Here is a 23,572-nt window from a genome sequence, read left to right on the forward strand (position 1 = left end):
CCTAGATGCACTATCACCTCTCCCCCACCTCACAGAAGGAAAAGCACAGATAATCCCCACCAAGGTTGAACCACAGTCACCTGGTAGAGAATATACTTCAGCTGACTCTTTACCCACAGTGAAAAGACAAGGCAGATGAAGAAAGAAATTCTCAGTTTGCTTCCCATCTTTTGTGCCCAAAACTGGGTAATTCGCTTTTTGTTTTTTGTTTCTTTTAAAACCATAGTGATTTTTTTTAATGGTGGTGTTAAGCGCTTACATTGTGCCAGACATTGTACAAAGTACTGGGATAGATAGAGGCCAGTCAGGTTGGACATAGTCCATGTCCTGCATGGGGGTCACAGTCTGAATCCCCATTTTACAGATGAGGCAACTGAGGCCCAGAGAAGTGAAGTGACTTCTCCAAGGTCACACAGCAGAGAAGTGATTTTTTTTCAGTCAGTAAGGCTTTTTGTGTTGCAAGATCCTTGTAGTGATACGGAATGATTTTTATTTCTTTATCCCTGAAAAACAGCAAAGCCATCCGAAGAATCCAAATGACAAACATCGGAGCAAGAAGTGCAAAGATCCCAAACCAAGGGTAAAGAAGTTGAAGTACCACCAGTACATTCCACCAGATCAGAAAGGTGAAAAGAACGAGCCACAGATGGACTCCAACTACGCCCGTTTGCTACAGCAACAGCAGCTCTTCCTGCAGCTACAGATCCTGAGCCAACAGCAACAACACTACAACTACCAGACAATCCTCCCTGCGCCACTCAAGTATGAAAAATTTTGTCAATTTTCCTTTACAAGGGGGTACTACCTTCTTTAACGGGAACAAAAAAATCCACCTCCTATGTTTTATTTGTACGTGTCTCTAAAGATAGTTGGTTGCAAAAGTTCGGTAGACAGTTACATAATTTCTGTCACAAATTATCTGGTCGATATTGTTTAGGCTGATTTCTCTTCCAGAAGTGTGATATTTACACCACCAAAAGACCCAATTTGTAAGTTTGAAGACACTGCTCATGGCCAGCAAATGATTGTTGGTCTCTGAAAAGACGTGGCCGTGGTCTTTGGAGAGTTTGCCCTGTGGGTTTTTGATTTAAATGATCTTTAAGCTGACAGGATTGCAGAGTAGAAGCAGCGATTTTCCAGAGTCATAGAGAGCCCTACATAACCTGTCCTGGCTTGTGGATCTTGTGTCCACTGGCCAAGTGCGGCTGGGCCCCCTCTGATTTTCAACCAGCTTCAGGTGGGCTCAACTGCTCCTTAGTGTGCTCCAGCTCCCGTTGCTGTTTGAGGTTAGAGTAGCCACCTTGAGGTGGACAGGACCTGGGCGCAAATCCTCGGGAAACAGCACGTGGTTGCATTAACTCACCGGTCACCTGAAGCCATGTGGCCAGTCCAAACTGTAACCAGACCAAATTTGAAAACTGGAGTTCATCCAAGACCTGGCAAACCAGGCCCGACTGGGAAAATTTAGTCCTTCCTTGTCCCGTATTGTCTGGCCAGGTCATCGACCTGGAATCTGTCCTCCATCTATTTGTTGTTACATTGGCAACCAAATGCCTTTGTGTTTCAAAGACCATTCCCAGGGCTGGGGTATCATGCAGAAGATTGCAAATTAAATTCAATTTCAGGTGCTTATTACTTTAAGGTCTTGTGTCCAGAAGGAATTATTTCCAGTCCTTCATAACTGTGGCAAAATAGTTGTGTGCGGTGGTCTTGGTTCTAAGACACAAGCACTAAAGTTAGAAAAGTGGGGCAGATTGTGTAGGCTGTTCTCTTCATATCATCCTCTACTTTCTGAGATGGGAACCCAAGCAGACTGGCCTTCCAGAAGTGTTGGTTTTGATCATCGATTATAGATCAGCCATGGGTGGCACTGGAGAAAAAAGGGGTTTCTGTACATTGAGATCTCTCTCTCTCTCTCGCTCTCACACACACCCCTCTATCTCGCTGTTAGGGGTTCGAGGGAACCTTCCCCTTTTTAGTTGTAGCACCTCTCAAAGGAATAATTAACTGTGGTTCTGCTCCCAACACTCTTGAAGGACCTCCTCTAAATTTTCCCTTTAGTAAAGTGGGAGAAAATCGGATTAAAATGCATAGGAGAGCATTAAAAACCCAAAACTTGAGCACTGCTCCCATTTATGAAGCCGTCCAAAAGAAATTGTATACAGGCTATGTTGGAGGTGGTCAAAGACAGAAAACTAAAAGAAATTAGTGATTGGGAGTGGCAGTTTAAATCTTCTGACATCAGAGTTTCACTTTCTGATGATCTTTCTGGAAATTGCAGTATGAAAAGAATTAAACTCTGCTCTCTTTTGACCCCTTGAAATGCAACCCATGGGTTTTTACTACCAGATATTTGTTTTACAAGTTATAATAGTGGGGATGCCAGTAAATTTTTGAATGCATTTTAGTGGGTAATTTATCAGAATAATTCAGAGATGTTTGATGCCGTGTTTTCTCTAAGACCCAGCTGATGTTATTCATATTATTCAAGGTCTGTTAAAAGCGCTTTACCTTTAACAGCTGTCTGGCTGAGAACAAAATTTGTTCAGTGCATTAGGCAGCTTTGCCATTTGAAAATGTCTGAATATCATGTTATTTTTTTCATCATATTGCCAGCTAATAATCAGTGGCAAGAGGAAAAGAGAAATCCAGTGTCTGTCATTTAAATTTGAAAGTGCTTTCCTTTCAAAATGTAGGGGCTTAAGAACACCTGTGTTATTTTTCCTCAGTTTTAATCTGATTTTTCAATTTTCTTAAGCAGAACTTGGCAATTAAGAGTAACAGATGGAGAGTAAAAGATCATATGCTGCAGTGATACTGTATCTCAGATGGACAGATACCAGAACATAGTGCTTATAAAGTTTCAAGAGATACCGGACAATGATACCTAGCAGGCTGTAAATCATCCTAGGGAAATCCGAGGTTTCTGGGTTACAGCTTTATAATGTATTTTTAGTGCATGTATTTAAAATGTCTCTTTAAACCAAAGGCATCTTGGGATTTTAAATGTGTTTCCTACATTAAATATTAATTTAACAGAGGATTTGTGAGTGAACAGGGAACTGGGCTGGACTTTTTTTCTTTCTGGTAAAGAGCACTTTGTGGTAGCTTCTGGTGTTTAGTTGGATAAAGAACTACAGGGCTAAAGGCCTGTCCAGATGACCTCTGTGGTGTTGAAAGAAGGAGGAAGTGCAAACCAAGTGGTGTCCCATTAGAATTTTGGCACACACACCCCTTTATCCCCGTTCCCCAGCCCAGCACCACATGTCTCGGCCCTTCTCGTAAGGTGGCCGTATCCAGTTGGAAAGTGGCATGCTCAGAGGCTTCTTTTAGGCACTCAACTTTTACATCATTGCCACTGACCTTGAGCAAAGCAGCTGGTGATTCGTGGTCCTGCAAAGAGTGTTGCCTAAAATCAAATTGACTTTCCCATCTCTGTTTATCTGAGGTTGAGAACTAACTATTCTTCTTAATAATAAATACCATTATTCATGGAATCTGAATTGATAAGCTCTCTTGAATAAATGATGTAGATGAAGTTATGAAAACTTCAAAGTTAATGATTCCTTGGTCCCTCCATACTAAGTTGGTATGGTATGGTATGGTACGGTATGGTACTGCATACCATGCTTAGAATTCCTTAACTCCCATTCTCTCCTAGACCCCCTCCGATCTGGCTTCCGTCCCCTCCGCTCTACCGAGACTGCTCTCTCTAAGGTCACCCATGACCTCCTTCTTGCCAAATCCAATGGCTCCTACTCCATTCTAATCCTCCTTGACCTCTCTGCTGTCTTTGACACTGTCGACCATCCCCTCCTCCTCCATACCTTATCTCACCTTGGCTTCACGGACTCTGTCCTCTCCTGGTTCTCCTCTTACCTCTCTGGCCGGTCATTCTCGGTCTCCTTCGCTGGCGCCTCCTCCCCCTCCCATCCTTTAACTGTTGGAGTTCCTCAAGGGTCAGTTCTTGGCCCTCTTCTGTTCTCCATTTACACTCACTCCCTCGGTGAACTCATTCGCTCTCACGGCTTTGACTACCATCTCTACGCAGATGACACGCAGATCTACATCTCCGCCCCTGCCCTCTCCCCCTCCCTTCGGGCTGGCATCTCCTCCTGCCTCCGGGACGTCTCCACGTGGATGTCGGCCCGCCACCTAAAACTCAACATGAGCGAGACTGACCTCCTCATCTTCCCTCCCAAACCCGGTCATCTCCCAGACTTCTCTATCACCATGGATGGCACGACCATCCTTCCCGTCTCTCGGGCCCCCGATCTCGGTGTCATCCTTGACTCGTCTCTCTCGTTCACCCCACACATCCTATCCGTTACCGAGACCTGCCGGTTTCACCTCTACAATATCGCCAAGATCCGCCCTTTCCTCTCCACCCAGACGGCTACCTTACTGTTACGGGCTCTCGTTATATCCCGGCTAGACTACTGTGTCAGCCTTCTCTCTGACCTCCCTTCCTCCTCTCTCGCCCCGCTCCGGTCTATTCTTCACTCCGCTGCCCGGCTCATCTTCCCGCAGAAACGATCTGGGCATGTCACTCTCCTTAAACAACTCCAGTGGTTGCCTATCGACCTCCGCTCCAAACAAAAACTCCTCACTCTAGGCTTCGAGGCTCTCCATCACCTTGCCCCTTCCTACCTCTCCTCCCTTCTCTCTTTCTACCGCCCACCCCGCACGCTCCGCTCCTCTGCCGCCCACCTCCTCACCGTCCCTCGGTCTCGCCCATCCCGCCGTCGACCCCCGGGTCACGTCCTCCCGCGGTCCCGGAACGCCCTCCCTCCTCACCTCCGCCAAACTGATTCTCTTTCCTTCTTCAAAACCCTACTTTAAACTCACCTCCTCCAAGAGGCGTTCCCAGACTGAGCTCCTCTTCTCCCTCTACTCCCTCTGCCATCCCCCCTTTACCTCTCCGCAGCTTAACCCTCTTTTTCCCCTTTTCCCTCTGCTCCTCCACCTCTCCCTTCCCATCCCCACAGCACTGTACTCGTCCGCTCAACTGTATATATTTCCGTTACCCTATTTATTTTGTTAATGAATTGTACATCGCCTTGATTCTATTTAGTTGCCATTGTTTTTACGAGATGTTCTTCCCCTCGACTCTATTTATTGCCATTGTTCTTGTCTGTCCGTCTCCCCCGATTAGACCGTAAGCCCGTCAGACGGCAGGGACCGTCTCTATCTGTTGCCGACTTGTTCATCCCAAGCGCTTAGTACAGTGCTCTGCACATAGTAAGCGCTCAATAAATACTATTGAATGAATGAATGAAGTTACTCCACCAGACTAAATGAGACTAAGGGAGTTGTATTCACTCTTTCAGTCCACTAGGCCATGTAGGGCATTACTGTCCCACTGTGGCCTAAGAAAGCAAATGCACCTCTCCGAGGCCCTGACCAATGTGGAAGAGAACAGGGCCCAGTAAATTGGTTAATTAAATTTTGAAACTTTAAAATAATTACAGCAGATAATGTATTAAGAGGTTCTCATCACACCTTTTGTCGTCATCCAGTTTAATTCTACAATGTCTTATAACGTTGGGGTTGTCTCTGTTATTCCTGTGAATTAGCTGATCAAGTTGACCATTGTTTGAGCTCGTCCTTTATTTGATCATTTTTCGTTTGATCGTTCTAGCTTTTCCGATTACTTTCCCCACATTGCGTTTCATTGTTAGGTTGAGTGGATGTTTGTATTTCCTGCTCAAATTTTTTCCAGCAAATACGGCTGCGCGCATTCGGTCACGCAGCCAGAGAGCCCCTAAACCTGGCGAAAGATGAACCCAGGTTTCACTCAGCTTTGGGCTGGACGTGCATTACTGCGTCAGAGAAAATATCCCTCGTTGGTTCTGATCAGAGCATGATGACATGCACAGTCAAGTCAGATTTTAGCAAACTGGAGTTCAGCGTTTGTCAACTCAGAATCAGGGATTTGAGAATGGGGGCCTTAAGGACTTGGCAAACACCCTTCCAGAGCCCTGCCTCTATTAGCCTCTCCCTAAGAGATCACTCTCCACCTTTCCCACAAGGACACTTCCTGGCATCAACCAAGACTAGCTCTCTTTGGAGGGGAAGAATCAATCAGGCCATGAAGGGAAGTGGGCCGTTTGGAAAGTTAATCTAACTTTTTGCCCCGGCAGCTGATTCCTGAAAGGTGAATGTGAACATTTGGAGTCAGTAGCACACAGGGTCAGAAAGAAAATGCACCTATAACGGCAGAGTTTCCAACTGGAATTTTCTTTTTCCTTTGAAGGCCATTAAATGACAAGCAGACTAGCTCTGGGAATTCTTTGAGCAATAACACCCCTACAGCAGCGGCCAACACAGCAAGACAGAACAGTTCTGTTCCCGCTAGAAAACCAGGACCATTGCCTCCTAGCCTGGATGACTTGAAGGTAATAATCACAAGTGGAATTCTCTCACTCCTGAAAACCAGTAGGCAGAGAATATGACCATAATCTGTACCTGGCACATATCAGTACTTTCCCACTGACAGTGTATTTAAGGGGAAAATACATAGTTTTCTAGAAATGCATGTTTTGCTATCCTTCAGTACCTTTTTTTAGTTGAATTTTTGGCCTGGATAAAATGCTCCTTGGAAAATACCTTCAAAGCTTTCCAGCTAAATTAAAAGGAAAATCTAGGTGAATAAGTATGTCAGATGTAGCTAAAGGCAAATATTACATTCTTACTCTATAAATAGGAATGTATATTAGAAGGCTTCAGTGGTATTGTTATTGCTTAGGATCAAGTGAAACACCAATATAAAGTTTAAAATTTTCCCCATCATATTGTTTACTTGCAGTTTATGCAGTTTTAAATCAGTTCTATGAAAAAAAGTTTGATACCCATTATCGAACATGAGTAGAAACAGTTTGCTTGCCTTTCACCTTTCTGTAAAACTGTTAAAAATTTGACCCATGACGATTGTAGATGCATAAAGGTATAATTTGGTTTACATCAATGTCTTATAAAATTGAAAAGGAATTCTTAAGAGGATTCCAAGCTCAGTTTACATCTTAGGTGTGTAATCAATCATTCTCTTTCACTAGTTTAAAGTTACCAATGTGGAGCTGTCATGAAACCCCCAAATAATTAATTACTATAAAAATACTTCTGTGGAACTTCATGGGCTCTTTTGGCATTAACTATTCAAATGGTGAAGACAGACTACTACAAAGCCACAGGTCTGAATTGGAAAGAATAAAATAAAGTTACTTTTCCAATCTTCCTGTTTTCCACTTGGAAAGATTAGAGAGCTCAGATCCTAGTTCTAAAATGGGGGAACTGTGCACAGACCACATCCAGAAGTCTAATGTTTTTGGATGAGCCAACTTTATGGAGTGGCTTAGGGGTTAGAGCTCGGGCCTGAGAGTCAGGTGGTCATGGGTTCTAATCCTAGCTCCGCCACATGTCTGGTGTGTGACCTTGGGCAAGTCACATAAGTTCTCTGGACTTCAGTTACCTCATCTGTAAAATGGGGATTTAGAGCGTGAGTCCTATGTGGGACAGGGACTGTGTCCAACCTGATTAACTTAAATCTACCCAGTGCTTAGAACAATGCTTGGCACATAGTAAGTGCTTAACAAGCACCATAATTATTATTATTATGGAAGAACTACATGTAATTGTTGTGGTTTTACATGACCCAATCCAATTTAACTTTGCAGGATAAAGAACTTAAATGCATACACAAAGGCTAATGCCCATTTTAAAAATCTGACATCAGCATTCTTACAGTGGAAATAGCCATAGCCTTCCTACATTGATTTCATTTATTTACATTAATGTCTGCCTCCCCCTCTAGACTGTAAACTCGTTGTGGGCAGAGAATGTGCTTGTTTGTATCTTCCCCAGCACCAGTATAGTGCTCTGCACACATTAAGCACTCAATAAATATGAGTGACTGCCTGCCAACTGCCTCAGCTGCCGGCCTTGTTTTTATCTCTAATATGTGTCACCATCTTGACTGGCTGCCCGAACAACCAACGAACGATCAACTCTGGTTCTTTCGGGAACGTTTCAATGAAAACAGGTCCTTTTTCCTTCCACAGACGCGAGCTATAGATTGTAATCAAGAGCTTCAAATCCCCAAACCATTAATGAGTACCACACCTTTTACCTGCAGGTAGCTGAATTGAAGATGGAATTGAAATTAAGGGGCTTACCAGTGTCTGGCACCAAGACAGACCTCATTGAACGCCTGAAACCTTACCAGGAGGTTAACAGCGGCGCGGTGACCAGCAGTGCCGTTGCCGTGACCACCTCTGCCGTGATCACTAATAACACCGGAGAAGTCACCGTGCCCTTCCCCGTCGCGACTCTAAAAACCTCAGCAGCGAGCTCGGTTCCCACCTTCAAGTCAGAGGCGTCAGCTGCTGGAACGGGCAACGTAGCCCTCGTTGAGAGCATAAGCTCCCCGCTGCCAATCTCCCCTTCCCCTTCGGAACAATCCAGTTTAAGTACCGACGACACTAACATGGCAGACACTTTCACAGAAATCATGACCATGATGTCACCCTCCCAGTTCTTGAGCTCCTCTCCTTTGAGGATGACCACCAACGACGAGAGTTCAAGTCCCACGAGTGGAAGCCTGTCGAGCATGGAACTCGACGCTGCCGAAAAAGACCGCAAGCTGCAAGAGAAAGAGAAGCAGATTGAGGAGCTCAAAAAGAAACTGGAACAAGAACAGAAGCTCGTGGAAGTACTAAAAATGCAACTGGAGGTTGAAAAACGGGGACAGCAACAGCAGCCACCGCCTCCACCCCCCCCACCCACGAGCCATCCTTTAAATAATTTAGATCCAAAACACATCAGTCTGGCTGTCAAAGATGAGAACTCTCTAAGCGACTGTTCCAGTCCCAGGCAGTCGATGCCAGCCGTCAGCCAGCCCTTAGGCCAGCCGGGCCCTCCTGGTGGCCAGAACCCGGGTGCCAAAAAGGCCGTCGTGATCAAGCAAGAGGTACCTTTGGCCAAAGCTGAACAGCAAAACGTCATCTCGCAGTTTTACGTGAGTTCGCAGAGACAGCCACAGACCACAGTTGTTGCTCAGCCTCAAGCTTTACTAACCTCCCAAACAACCGCCCAGCTGCTGCTTCCAGTGTCTATCCAGGGTTCGAATGTAACTTCAGTACAGCTCCCAATAGGCGATATAAAACTACAGGTGTGAAGTTCTAATTTATTTAATACTTGAACAAAAGTGTGATTTTAGTAATAATAATAATGGTGGTATTTGTTAAGCGCTTACTATGTGCAAAGCACTGTTCTAAGCGCTGGGGTAGATACAGGGTAATCAGGTTGTCCCACGTGAGGCTCACAGTCTTAATCCCCATTTTACTGATGAGGTAACTGAGGGACTGAGAAGTTAAATGACTTGCCCAAAGTCACACAGCTGGCAAGGTGCAGAGCTGAGATTAGAACCCATGATCTCTGACTCCCAAACCCAGGCTCTTTCCACTGAGCCACGCTGCTTCTCTAGTCATAAAGGAGTAGCGATTCAGTGACGGTTTTGTTGCACACAAAAGATTCAGCAGGAATAGTGTTTTTTTCAGTAAGCCACAAGCATTTCTAGTACTTTTCCCTGTGCACAAAAGAGTTTAATTTCAGGTGAGTGTGGCCGTTGTTCAGATACATTACTATCTTACAAAGATATTGAAAGGTCTGGTAACCACCTACCTGGGGGGAAAAAATGGGAATCTTTACCGAGTGAAATGTGAAGAAAAGTTTGGGTCTGAGTACTTTATTGAGTACCTGTGAGTGCCCAGCAAGAGGGGGGCAATTCTTCTTGGGCCTAAATGTAGTAACAGAACTAGTTTATTAGGTAATAATGGTGATGGTAGTGGTGACACATTTTCTTTCTAGCTACAGATGAGTGATCTGCCAGCTCTTCTAGCAGTGCATAGTAAGTCCTAATTTGGATGTTAGCCTTACCTCAAGTAGAACTTAAGTGAAGTGGATACATGAACAATTTGCTTTAGCTGTAATAAGTTCCTTGTAATATTATAGTATTAAAGGATTTGCTTATGTGAACATTTTCTTTTGCTAATCTATTGGCGTTTTTAGGACATTTTCTATTTTTCTTCCGTCGGAAGAGACAGTCCAACAAATTCTATGAAAAAAAAAATTCCATATGAAAACAATAATAATGTTGGTATTTGTTAAGCGCTTACTATGTGCCGAGCACTGTTCTAAGCGCTGGGGTAGACACAGGGCAATCAGGTTGTCCCACATGGGGCTCACAGTCTTCATCCCCATTTTACAGATGAGGTAACTGAGGCACCGAGAAGTGAAGTGACTTGCCCAAAGTCACACAGCTGACAAGTGGCAGAGCCGGGGTTCGAACCCATGACCTCTGACTCCAAAGCCCGTGCTCTTTTCCACTGAGCCACGCTGCTTCTAAAGCAGAACTGAGAGTGGACAATTTCAATTGTTGCAACATTTCAGATATCCAACTTTGGTAAAAAGCAACTGGGCTGAAGCCATGCAAATTTAAAACTTGAAATATTGTGTGCTGAACAAACCTTTACATATGGTTATTACAGCATATTCAAATCTTGTCTTCTCTGACAGCCTCTTATTAGATAACCATTAACACTCCCTGTTGTTTGATATTAAAAATCCATGTCTCGATTCAATTTAAATGGAAGCCTCAGAATTCCTGGCCGCTGACCAATGCAAGCATTACAAAGAATACATTTTCACTGATTCATGGAATTAAATCGATTCTTTTACATTCATTGTTTTAGGGTCCACCTCAAGCAGGAATTCCAACTCAGCCACAAGTACCAGTTCCAGTTTCATCTTCAGGCGTGGCCCCGACAGCAGCTCCGAAACAAGACACTTTCACCCACATGCTCAATCAATCTCAACAAATCAGAAAGGTTGGTGAATACTGTAGCTATAAAAAAAAGTAATGGAAATTTTAAACATTTTTAGAAATAATAGAATTTGATATTTTCAGAATTTGAGTTTGACATGACCTTCTCCCTGGGAACATAGCTTGCTTCCTAAATTATGGGGGCTAGAGCCAAATTAAGTCTCCGGATCCCCCTGACATTTTTTTTCTGCTCTCTATCTTTTCTGTGTTTGACCCGATTACCTCGTATCTACGCCAGCTCTTAATACTGTGCTTGGCGAATAGAAAACACTTAACATGCTCGAGGTCAGAACGGGGATCTAGAACTGATATTTAGACATGATTCCAGCTCTCTGGGGAACTCTCCCAATCCATCAGGCTCAGCACATCATTGAAAGTTCTTGATTCAGTCATTATATAGGAGCTGCTTTACCCTGGTTGACTGTGCTAGAAGCACAAGGCAACCCACAGATGATTCAGTTCACTTTTCAGAACTCAGCTCATTTTTACCCCAACCTCACAAGAATATCAACTTCACTTTTGAATTGAGGTTGGTGGCAAATCCTCTTCTCAGGAGTTTGGATAAAAATCTGGACAAACTCTTGGGACACATTGCCTACAAGGAATGCCCCCTCACCCCTCAAAGACAATACACACTGGGATAGCAAAGTCCATCATATAGAAAGCACTTAGCAAATAGGCTACTTGACTGCAGAGATTAATGGTTGTTTTTTCAATGGCAGAAGCATTAAGGCCATGAACAATAAACCTCACATTCAAAAAGGAATTTAGAAAAGTACAGCTCAAAATGTGTAAGGGGCCATCGATCAATCAATCAGTGGTATTTATTGAGCACTTACTGTGTGCAGAGCACTGTACTAATGTTTGGGAGAGTAAAGTACAACAGAGTTGATAGTCACATTCCCTGCCCACAAGGAGCTTACAGTCTAGGGAGAGAGACAGGCATTAAATAAATTATGAATATGTACAAAAATGATGTGCGCCTGAGGGTGGTGTGAATATCAAGTGCCTAAAGAGTATAGTAATCCCGGTTCCCCCCTCTTGTCTGCTGTGTAGCCTTGGGAAGTCATTTAATTTCTCTGTGCCTCAGTTATCCCATTTGTAAAATGGGGATTAAGATTGTGAGCCCCGGGCAGGACAGGGACTGGTTCCAACCCAATTTGCTTGGATCCACCCCAGTACTTAGTACAGTGCCCGACCCATAGTAAGTGCTCAATAAACACCATCATTATTACTATTATTACAGATCCGAGAGTGTAGATGATGCAGATGGGAGAGGGAAAAGGGGAAATGAGAGTTTAGTCAGGGAAGGCCTCTTGGAGGAGGTGGGATTTTAATAAAACATTGAATGTGAGGGGAGTTGTTGTCGTATGTGAAGAGGGAAGGAATTCCAGGCCATAGGCAGGACATGGGCAAGGGGGCAGCAGCGAAATAGATGAGATTGAATTACAGTGAATAGGTTGGCATTAGAGGAGTGAAGTGAGGGGGCTGGATTGTAGAAGATCAGATCAGTGAGTTAAGGCAAAAGGGGGAGAGCTAATTGAGTGCCTACACTCCAGTGCTAAGGAGTTTGAATCAGAGGTGGATGGATGGACAACAACTGGAAGTTATTAAGGAATGGGGAAACATGGACTGAATTTTTTTTTTCAGAAAAGCAGGCAACAGAGTGAAGCCCTGGAGTGGGGAGAGACAGGAGGTGGAGTGATCAACAAGGAGACTGATCTAGTAGTCAGGGTGGAATGTAAGTGCTTCAGTCAGCAAAGTAGCAGTTTGGATGGAGAGGAGAGGTTGGATCTTTGGAGATGTTGTGAAGGTGACAGATTTGTCGGTTGAAAGAGATGTGAGTGTCGAGAATATTGCCGAGATTATATAGGCTTGTGAGAGGGTTGTTGTTTATGATGATGAGAGACTTGGGGAACCATGGCATTTTGGTTGGAAGATGAGTTCTGTTTTGGATATGTTAAGTTTGAGGTGTCGGTGATACATCTGTGTAAAGATGTCCTGAAATTAGGAGAAAAAGCAAGCCTGCAGAAAAGGAGTGAGGTCAGGCCTGGAGAAACAGATTTGGGAATCATCTGCTTCAAGATGATAGTTGAAGTTATGGGAGCAAATGATTTTTCCAAGGGAGCGGGTGTAGATGGAGAATAGAAGGGCACACAAAACAGCCTTGAGGGACTCCCATGGCTAGAGGGTGAAGGCAGAGGAGGAGCCTGTGAAAGGGACTGAGTAGGAGCAGCTGGAGAGCTAAGAGGGGAACCAGGAGGGGCCAGTGTCATTGTGAGGACAAGGTTACAAGCCAGAACATACACGAGGTAAATGGGGAACTTTATCTTTCAAAAAGCACAAATCTCTCTCTGGGTTGACTATGCACTTGGTTCCGTGCCCCATAAGCACTTTGATACTCACCCCAGCTCCACAGCACTTATGTACATATCCTGATATTTGTAATTACCCCTATCTGTAATTTGTTTGCATGTCTGCCTTCCCTTGTAGACTGTAATCTCCTTGTGGCCAGGGATCACACTTATCCACGACTCTGTTGTACTTTCCCAAGCAATTAGGAAAGTACTGTGTGCTCTGTACACAAAGGTTCAATAAATACCATGGATCTCTAGGGTAGAAAAAGGAACCAAGACTTCACCGTTGACCCTAATGTTGCTACAGATAATAAGACAAAGCATCAACTTGGAAGAAACTTGGCCATAACCCGGAATTAAATATTTTAGAGGCACAATAATCGGGGAGTTAACTGAAAGTAAAGAGAGAGACCAACAAAGCTAAACAGGAGCGACGATGGCCAGAAGTTTTCCTGACCTGGAAATCTTTCTGGGACCATCAGGACCCCTTGAGAACCCAGTCAGGAAACTTTAGGATCCAACAACCAGCATGACAACATCAAAGCAAAGAATCACCCGTCCCTGAGCTTCAAGGTTATCACTACAATCAACATGGGAACCCAGAGAACACTCACAACCTATGAACAGCAGCCACAAGTGACACCCCCAGGCTTTGAAACTAACAAGTCAGGCAAAAAAAAAAAAATACCACAGAGTCGTCGTCAACCAGGAACAGCCCACATGCATCCCTCAAAAAATATGAAGCCTCTGATATTTGTTCACACAAAAGTTCTTAGCTTTTTAGGATTGAATCAATCAGTTGCATTTGAATGCTTACCTTGTGCAGAGCACTCTCCTAAGTGCTTGGGAGAGTAAGTGGGAGATTCTTCAGATCTATTTAACTTTTAGATAAATCTTTCCTTTTCTAACTTCAGAGATACCTAATTTGCAATTTACAAAGATGCAGAGTTATCTTAATAAACCTAAATGGCCTGGCAAGAAGCAGCATAGCCTAATGGATAGGGCACGGACCCAGGAGGCAGAAGGATCTGAGTTCTAATCCCAGCTCCACCGCATGTCTGCTGTGTGACCTTGGGCAAGTCACAACTTCTCTGTGCCTCGGTTACCTCATCTGTAAAACGGGGATTAAGATCGTGAGCCCCGTGTGGGCGGGGACGGCGTCCAACTCGATTTGCTTGTGTCCACCCCACTGCTTAGAACAGTGCCCGGTAGAGAGTAAGTGCTTAAATACCACAATAATTATGATTATTGATCTTTTTCCACCTTGTTTCAGGGATCCAAACATCGTTAGCAGTCACCGAAGTTGAGTATCCACCAGATGGAGCTGTTTTCTTCTCATGATAAATTTAACCTTTAATTCTTGCCCTTGTGGAAGGTTGTGCTGTATGCAGTCTCTTCTCTCTGGGATCTCAGAATATCTTGGTTATGAATATTATTAGACATGAAAGGATTTAGATGATTAAATCTCAGCAGTTACATATTCAGCAAACCCGATTAACCGTTTGGGAGCGACTTGGGTCTGGGACTAGGCGCAAGACTGTATTTTCAGGTTGGCGACAGGCTACAGTGAATTTCTTTGCTCCTTTTGGCTTTGCCTCCGAGAAATACACCCAGCGGGGAACTGAAGTTATGGAAGTTACACTTTTGCAGGCTGAAAAAGTTAAAGAGTTAAAAATGTCAGCAGCAAAGAAAAACCGTCAGGCAATATGAGAAAGTTCAAGGGGTTAAAACAGTGATCTAATCTAATTCCTCCAGTATGAATGATTTCTCCAGAATTGGGTCAGTTATTTCGTCCTTTATAAGATAATTCCCAACTTCCTAAATCTGATGAGTAAATCCAAAGAAGCTTATTAGAAAATATTGATATGTTGCAGGTTTTTCCATCAACTTCACCATCAAATACTATATTTCCTTATCAAAGACAATCTGTTCCGGCAGTTCAGCAATCTTTTATCAATAAGACAGCCACCACTGTCCTTCAATCCAGGAACGGCCAGGTTCCCTCGCTGCAAAATGGATCCAACCCTACGCAAAAGGTAATCCCATATTTATTGTGCAACAGTGCTAGTCTTGAATAACATGTTTCATCCATATTTAAAGAGCCTGGAGATGTTTTTATGTGGTAAGGAAATCATACCCTTGGAGTAACTACATATACCTTATATATATAGGATTTGAGAGAAAGAAAAGAAGGCAAAATCCTTGGATGAGCCACTTATTCCAACACCTTAAATCCCTCTATGGCCCCTTCTGCCAATAGGAAAAATGTCTAAAGCTGGATTGGGGGAATATGTTTAGGCCAAGAGATCTCTTACCCAGACTTTCTATTAACATGATAATGGCTATTTGTGCTGTTGTCATCAAAGTTAACTGTTCCCTGGCTAGGCAGGTGAGAAAATATGTAGATGTTTGTCCCAAAATAATGTGCTCATTTCTTATTTGTCTCATTTTTGTTTGGCACAGCCTAGCTCACCACCTCAACCCCAACAATATATCATACAGCACTCTCTGTTTAGCAACCCAGCCCCCAAGACAAAGGACCCTCCACGTTATGAAGAGGCCATAAAACAGGCCCGCAGCATACACACCTCTCATCCAGAGGTAAGTGAAGAGGAGATGTTCATGATCTATAAAGACTGGTTCTGGTTCAGAAGATAGCAAAGAAACTTAGTAATCAGAAGGATGCATTAGGCAGTCTCCCCATCACTGGCCTTGGGTGAGGCTGAAATGGAAACTAGCAAACTCCCTGATTACAAAATAAGGAAAGACAGCTCCTGGATTTGAGCAGTCTAGGAAGGCGACACTTACCATATACATAAATTGAGCAAGTCACTTCCCCCACACAACATACAAAAAGAAAATGGTATCTAAGAGTTATTGTGTTTCATTATATTTCCAGTGGACAAACCTTTGGGGAGTTTGGGGGTGTGAGGCTGGAGGTTTAAAACAAGGGGAGAAAGATGAAGCAAGTGAGAGAGAACAAGGGGGAGAGCAAGGAAACTGAGACAGAGTGCTGCGGCGTACTGATGCTTAGGACCTGAGATCGGGGGACATCGGCTTCTCTGTCTACTCAGCACGGTTCCCGGGGTCACCCCTCACTCTTGTTCCTCTTGTCCTGGGCTATGTGCTATAGCTTTTAAAGTCCATAGAATCCCTAGTCGCAACTTGTCAGGTGCTCTAGCTACACTCCTCAAAGCAATTGAAATGTAGTAGCCAGTCCTCCAAATTCATCGCAATTCTTAAATGAATGTATCTTACTTTTAGTTAATACCAGAATTATTCCAAAGCCAAAAGGTCCCTTTAACTAAGTTATACTGAGCAACGGCAGCTGGTATTCCTAGCAGTGCAGGGTCTGTGTTTACCGTGTGGTGAGCCAGTGCTCTGGCATTAGGTTGTGTACTCGTCTGTAGTTCTGCTTATTCCGAATGTTTCATTAAGTACGAACCTTCAGCAGCGCTGAGGTTTTTTTATGCCATTTCTCCACAACCACAAGCAGGCAATTGTATTTCACTCTCTGTTTACGCAGAAAATACTCCGTAAGCCAAATAGGTCCCGAGCACTTTAATTCTTCCTGCAGTGTAACTTACTCGGGGCTGGTAAATTTAAAATTTGGGTAAATCTGGAGAGAGTTGAATATATGCACCTAAGGACACAAATGATTTCCCTCACCTCAGTGGTGGATGACGTTAGCTTAAACCGGGAACCTCATTTCCATCCTCGATAAAATTACTTTTCCACTGACATTGGCGAAAGTTTCAAATCAGACTCTAGGGGACTTTCCATCCAACCCTTCTTATGTTCTGATTCTTGAGTTTGTAACAGATCTGAAAATTTTTTTGTGTGTGGTTGTGTTACATGACAAGAAATTTGTTTGTGTAACATCTGAGTGAGGGCTTCATCTCGGCATTTTGAGGAATTCTGGCAGTCGGCCAGGTAGAAGCTATCCTGTCTTAATTCAGGTCAGCAATTTACAGCAGCATTGCCCTTGCTTTAACTAAGTTCTATAGATGACATGTGTTTCCTCCTCTACCCCTATCCTGTTGTCCCTTCTCTTTTTATCTTTAATAGAAAAAAGTGGTCATTGGGTTTTTTTTGTGCTGAATGTTTGTGTTTCTTTGGAAGCAGTTTTTATTCTGAGCGTTTAACCATTTTCCTTGCTTTTCTGGTTGCTTTGCTCGTGCGCCCTAAGCCACCTGAATAGTCAGGGGCTTTTTAGCAGGAATTAGAAATCCTTCCTCTTTTGATTTTGTGTACGTTCTTATACTCATCTTCCTTTTTTCCTTCTCTCATTCTTTTCTGATTTCCTAATTCTCTCTTATTCTCATCATTTTGAACGGCATTTATCGAGCACCTACTGTAGTCAGAGCGTCACACTGAGTGCTCGGGGAACGGCTCATGAAACTAAAAAAATGATCTTTGCCTTCAAGGAATATAGCCAATGGGTCAAACAGTAACAATCAGTACTTGTTAAATGCTTCCTATGTGCTAAGCACTGTTCTAAGCACTGGGGGTAGATACCAGTTAATCAGATTGAAGACAGTCCCTGTCCCACATGGGACTCACACTCTTAATCCCCATTTTACAGATGAGGTGACTGAAGCCCAGGGAAGTGAACTGACTTGCCCAAGGTCACACAGGCAAAGATACACTAGGTAAGAGAACGAGCAAATAGATACGAAAGATAAACAGAAGCAAGAAATTAAACAAATGGCATTTGGGAGCTCAGAATCTGTGCAGACCATTACATTCGGTGGTATGAGGAAGAGTTAATAGCCCTGCCAGGGTTTAGAGCCCAATGAGGAAAAGATAGTAAAATAACTTACATCTAAGAGGAAGAAGGAAAAGGGGATATGTACATGAGTTAGTGCTGAAAAAACAGGGTATGTAAGATGAGGTCGTAAGTGCTGTGGGAGGTTGTTAATACAGTGCTCAGGTGCCACCGATCTGATGAAATACCATATGCTGTTGTGGGGGAAATGAAAAACGAATCTGCAAAGGTCTCTTGAAGGAGGTGTGATTTCAGAAGGGCTTTGCAGACGGGGGAGAACTCTGGTCTCTCAGATTTGAAGGGGAAGAAAACTTCAGGCAGGCAAATAGAAGCATGGTAGGGAGGGAATCCAGGGACGCTTTCTAGAAGAGGTGACTTTGATGGAGAGGAGGATTGACGGAGCTAAGGGTCTGAAGGCAGTCTGGACAATAAGAAGACATGAGCAGTAGATCTGCCCCTCTCAGACTCTGCTTTCCTTCTTAGGTCCCCCATTTCTCCCTCCTCCGTTCCTCTTTTTAGTACCAGCCCCATCCCAAGCTGTTTCTTTCCCCAGCTCTCAGTTATTCTGCGTGGCCTAGTGGAAAGAGCCCGGGCTTGGGAGTCAGAGGGCGTGGGTTCTAATCCCGGCTCCGCCGCTTGTCAGCTGTGTGACTTTGGACAAGTCACTGCACTTCTCTGTGCCCCAGTTACCTCATCTGGAAAGTGGGGATGAAGACTGTGAGCCCCATGTGGGACAACCTGATAACCTTGTATCTATCCCAGCACTTAGAACAATGCTTGGTCCATAGTAAGTGTTTAACAAATACCATCATCGTCATTATTATCATTTTTATTATTATTGTTCCTCTTCGAAACACACACAGGTCTCTCTCCCAGGCCCCTCCTCTCCCTGTCCTCTCTGTAGGCTCTCATCTGAGCTGTTCCTCTCCCTCTGTCTGCAGCCCACTACATTCCAGTCTGGCATTTGCCATTTGGGTGCAGAAGGCTGTCTTCCAGGCCTTATGTGCCAGGGCATGCTCAGTGTCAGCCATGACCTGGACTCAGCAGACACAGGCAGCTGCTGAATGTTGGCTGCCTTTTTATGATAGGAACTATTTTAAAATGGAGGGCAGCAGCCTTTTAAAGGTTGTGAATGCCTTCCCTCCCTGCAAGAGACCAATCTGTTCCCTGAGAAAGTGGAACTGATGGTTCAATCTGTAAGGATTTCCTATTCAAAATATTTTTATTTTGGTTTGATAATATTTCATTTAGTGGCGGGACAGTATTAAAATAAATTTTCACTCTAACTCTTGCTAAAAATAACAACCTAAAAGAAGATATTGGAAAATAAATAACCTACACTAGTTCATAAAGGAGCAAATCATGTCCAACCAATTTGATTTCCTTCCAGTAGGACCTGTTGGGTAAATAAAGAGTATTCCTGTCCTATCCAAATTCCACTTACTCTCCTCCCACACCCTCCTTGACACCTTGCAATCAGTTTACACACCCTCCACGGAAACTCCTCTCTCCAAAGTCTCCAGTGGCCTTCTTTTCCTCCCCAAATCTGAAGGAATTTCCTCTCAGCAACCTCTGACACTGGATCACTCCCTTCTCCTGAAAACACCATCTAGCTTTGGTTTCACTGCTGCTATCTTCTCTGGGTTCTCCAATTTCACTGGCTGCTCCTTCTCAGTCTCTTTTGCTGGCTCCTCACCCGCTTTCAGAGCATCTACTTCGGTGTCCCACCGGCAGCATTTACACTATATCTAAAACTGAACTCTTCATCTTCCCTCCCAAGCCCTCTTCAACCCCTGACTTTCTTATTACTGTTGACAGCCCAGACATCTTTCTGACTCATAAACCTGTAACCTTGACATTGTTCTTGGGAAACAGCTTGGCCTAATGGAAAAAGTATGGGTCTAGGTGTCAGGGGACCCAAGGTGCTACTTGCTGGCTGTGTGATCGTGGGCAAACCGCCTGTCTCCATATTTCCGTTTTCCCATCTGTAAAATAGGAATTTGTACATGTTGTCCCTCTCCTTTAGACTGTGAAACCCAGGAGGGATGAGGTCCAACCTGATTGTCTTGCATCCACCCTTGCACTGAGTATAGTGTTTGCCGCAGAATAAGCACTTCAATACCAAAATTATTACCCTTGACTTCTCACTCTTGAAGCCTACATAATGAGCCAATCATCAAATCTTGTGTATTTTAACTTCATCACATCTCCAAAACCTGCCCCTTTGTCTCTATCCTTACTGTTTCCACGCTGGTCCAAGCACTCGTCACATCCCATCTCTGCTACTGCATCAGCCTCTTTGCTGTCTTCCCTCTCTCCAGTCTGTACTTCATTCTGCTGCCTGGATCATTTTTCTAAAATACTGGTCTGTGACCATCTCCCCACTCCTCAGAACTTCCAAATGCATATCTCTCTCCCTCATATTTATCCTCATTCCATTCCCAAAATGTAGGCCACACACATGGCTTTTCTAATACCAACCTACTCACTCTGCCTCACTGTCATCTCTCTCACCATCTACTACTTGATCATAACCCTCCTACTACCTGAAACTCACCCTTCTCTCAATCCCATCGAGAAGCACTGTTGGCCTATTGGAAAGAGCCTGGGCCTGGGAGACTAAGGACCTAGATTCTAATCCCAGCTCCGCCATTTGTCCGCTGTGTGACCTTGGGTAAGCCACTTAACTTCTCTAGGCCTCAGTTTCTTCATCTATAAAGTAGAAATTAAATCCTACTCCCTCCTTCTTATCTAGATTATGAGCCTCATGTGGGACCGGGACTATGTCCAGACTGATTCACTTGAGTTTAGAACAATGGTTGACACACAGAAAATACCATAATATATAATTATCATGTTTTAATCATAGTGATAAAAATTATATTTGCTAAGCTCTTACTATCTGCCAGGCACTCTAATAAGCACAGACCACTTCTAAGCCCTACTACAATTACATCTCACCACCTGATTTTCCCTCCCTACTCTGTCATCCATGCACTTGAGCACCCCCTAAGCACTTGGGTATTCACTCCATCGCCCCACCACCACCACACTTGTGAACATATCTTTATACTTAGTTACTTCCCCTACCTGCAATTGATTTGGTGTTCTGCCTCCCTCACTAGATTGTAAACTCCTTAAGGGCAGCAACGATCATGTCTGACTCCATTGTACACTCCCAAATACTGAGTAAAGTGCTCCGCAAATAGTAAGCACTCAACAAATACCATCGATTGATCTATTAGGTGAACTCCTCCTGATCTTCACTAAGGCTTTGGATGCCATCCAATGTCATCCTCACCAACAGGCAAAGAAGCTAGATGGGAGCACAACTGCCTAGAGCAGGCAATGGCCTTGATGATGTTCTTGAAAGCCTTGGGATTTGATGATTCAGTGACACATTATGGTTTTGTTTACCATACTGTTTTCATTAATGAAGAAGTACCATGTGATTGGTTAGAAAACACACTTAAATACAGCCTTCCTATAGGGCTGTTTTTAAAGGGATTTTTTTTTCCTCCTCACCCTTCAGATTTTTAATTAATTTTTAGGCCATCTGCCCTAGGAGTGAAAATATACATCCCATGTTTGTTCGACATCTGGCCTGGCACATAGTAAGCGCTTAACAAATACCAAAATACCATCATTATAGCAGCTCATTCAAGTTCTAGAACCTCATTGCTTCTGCCCCTGCTTCTTCCCTCCCAGACTGCTTTCCAGTGGCTTCATCCCCACTTCCTTCCAACATGCTCATGTATCCCTCATCCTAAAAAAAAACCAAACCCTCCCTTGACCCAATGGCTCCCAACTATTCTGCTCAACTCCTTAAGGAAGTTTTCTACACCTGCAGTCTCCACTTCCTCATTTCCAATTCTCTCTCTGACCCCCTTTAATCTGACCTCCACCCCCTTCTCTCCATGGAACCTGCCGTTTCGAAAGTCACCGATGACCTCCTTCTTGCCAGATCCAACGTCCTCTACTCCATCCTAATCCTCCTCAACCTCTCAGTTGCCTTCGACACTGTCAGCTACCTCCTGCTGGAAATATCATCTCATCTTGGCTTTATTGGATGCTGTCCCTTCCAGGTTCTTTTCTCAATGGCCGCTTCTAGTCAGTCCCTTTAGCAGGCTCCTCCTCTGCTTCCCACCTAACTTTGGGAGTCCCTCAAGGCTCAGTTCAGTGTCTCCTATTCTCTATCCCCACCCACTCCCTTGGCTTTCCCTTGGGAAACTCCTTCGCTCCCAAAGCTTCAACTGTTACCTCTATGCCGATGATTCCCAAATCTCTCTCTCCAGTCCTGACTTCTTTCTTTCTCTGCCATCTCGCATTTCCTTCTGCCTACTTGGATGTCCCACCTGTGCCTCAAACTTAACATGTCCAAACAGAGCTCATCTTCTCTTCCAAACCCTGTCCTCTCCAGTCTCTCCTCACTGTAGACAACACAATCGTCCTCCCTGTCTCACAAGCCTGTAACTTTGATATCTTCAACCCATCTCACTCATTCAGCCCACATATTCAATCTGTTACCAGATCCCATTGGCTCTACCTTCACTACATCACTACACTACACTGCATCACTTCACTATAAAGAAGCATTGTGGCTCAGTGGAAAGAGCACGGGCTTGGGAGTCAGAGGTCATGAGTTCGAATCCTGGCTCTGCCACTTGTCAGCTGTGTGACTGTGGGCAAGTCACAACTTCTCTGTGCCTCAGTTACCTCATCTGTCAAATGGGGATTAACTGTGAGCCTCATGTGGGACAACCTGATTACCCTCTATCTACCCCAGCGCTTAGAACAGTGCTCTGCACATAGTCAGTGCTTAACAAATACCAACATTAATATTATTATTACATCGTTAAAATCCACCCCGAACACTGATCCAAGCCCTTACCACATCCCACCTTGACTACTGCAACAGCCTCCTCCCTGCCTCTCCCCATTCCAGTTTTTAGTTCACTATCCTGCCCATTTTCCTAAAAAGCCTTTTAGTCCATGTCCCTATCCCCACTTCTCAAGAACCTGTAGTGGTTGCCCATCTATATCTAAAAGAAACTCCTTACCATTGGCTTTAAAGCAAGCAATCGGCTCACCCCTTCTTCCTTATCTCACTGATTTCCTAAAACAACCCTGCCCATACCCTTAACTCTTCCATCTCAACTTACTATACCTCAGTCTTGTCTATCTCGTGGCTGACCCCTTGCCTACATCCTACCTCTGGCCTCGAACTCCCTCCCCTTCATATTTGACAGATAAACCACTCTCCCCACCTTCAAAGCCTTATTAAAATCACATCTTCTCCAACTAAGCCCTCATTTCCCCTACTCAACTGTCCTTTCTGCATCACTGTGCACCTCATCCCCCACAGCACTTTTGTACCTCCGTAATTTTTTTTTATGGAATTTAAGCACTTACTTTGCAGGCACTGTTGTAAGTGCTGGGGTACATACAAAGTAATCAGATTGGATACAGACCATGGCCCACATGGGGCTCACAATCTTAATCCCCATTTTACAGATGCGGTAACTGAAGCACAGAAAAGTGAAGTGACTTGCCCAAGGTCACACGGCA

At 44.1% G+C, this 23,572-nt stretch overlaps 1 protein-coding gene across 6 annotated transcripts in view; it reads left to right on the forward strand.

Moving 5' to 3' along the window:
* The window catches only part of MRTFB (myocardin related transcription factor B), a 224,048-nt gene that overhangs the window by 189,529 nt on the left and 10,947 nt on the right, over positions 1-23,572 (forward strand). For 4 of the 6 annotated variants that reach the window (XM_029058491.2, XM_029058493.2, XM_029058492.2 and 1 more), the window contains 6 exons: positions 515-762; positions 6,257-6,398; positions 8,132-9,166; positions 10,749-10,883; positions 15,111-15,272; positions 15,700-15,837. In XM_029058491.2, the coding sequence (XP_028914324.1) occupies positions 515-762; positions 6,257-6,398; positions 8,132-9,166; positions 10,749-10,883; positions 15,111-15,272; positions 15,700-15,837 (1,860 nt within the window). The remainder of the gene's footprint in view (positions 1-514; positions 763-6,256; positions 6,399-8,131; positions 9,167-10,748; positions 10,884-15,110; positions 15,273-15,699; positions 15,838-23,572) is intronic. The other 2 variants (XM_029058494.2, XM_029058490.2) reach the window with 1 other exon arrangement.

The sequence above is a fragment of the Ornithorhynchus anatinus genome, chromosome 2, assembly GCF_004115215.2.
Source record: "Ornithorhynchus anatinus isolate Pmale09 chromosome 2, mOrnAna1.pri.v4, whole genome shotgun sequence".
Lineage (NCBI taxonomy): Eukaryota > Metazoa > Chordata > Mammalia > Monotremata > Ornithorhynchidae > Ornithorhynchus > Ornithorhynchus anatinus.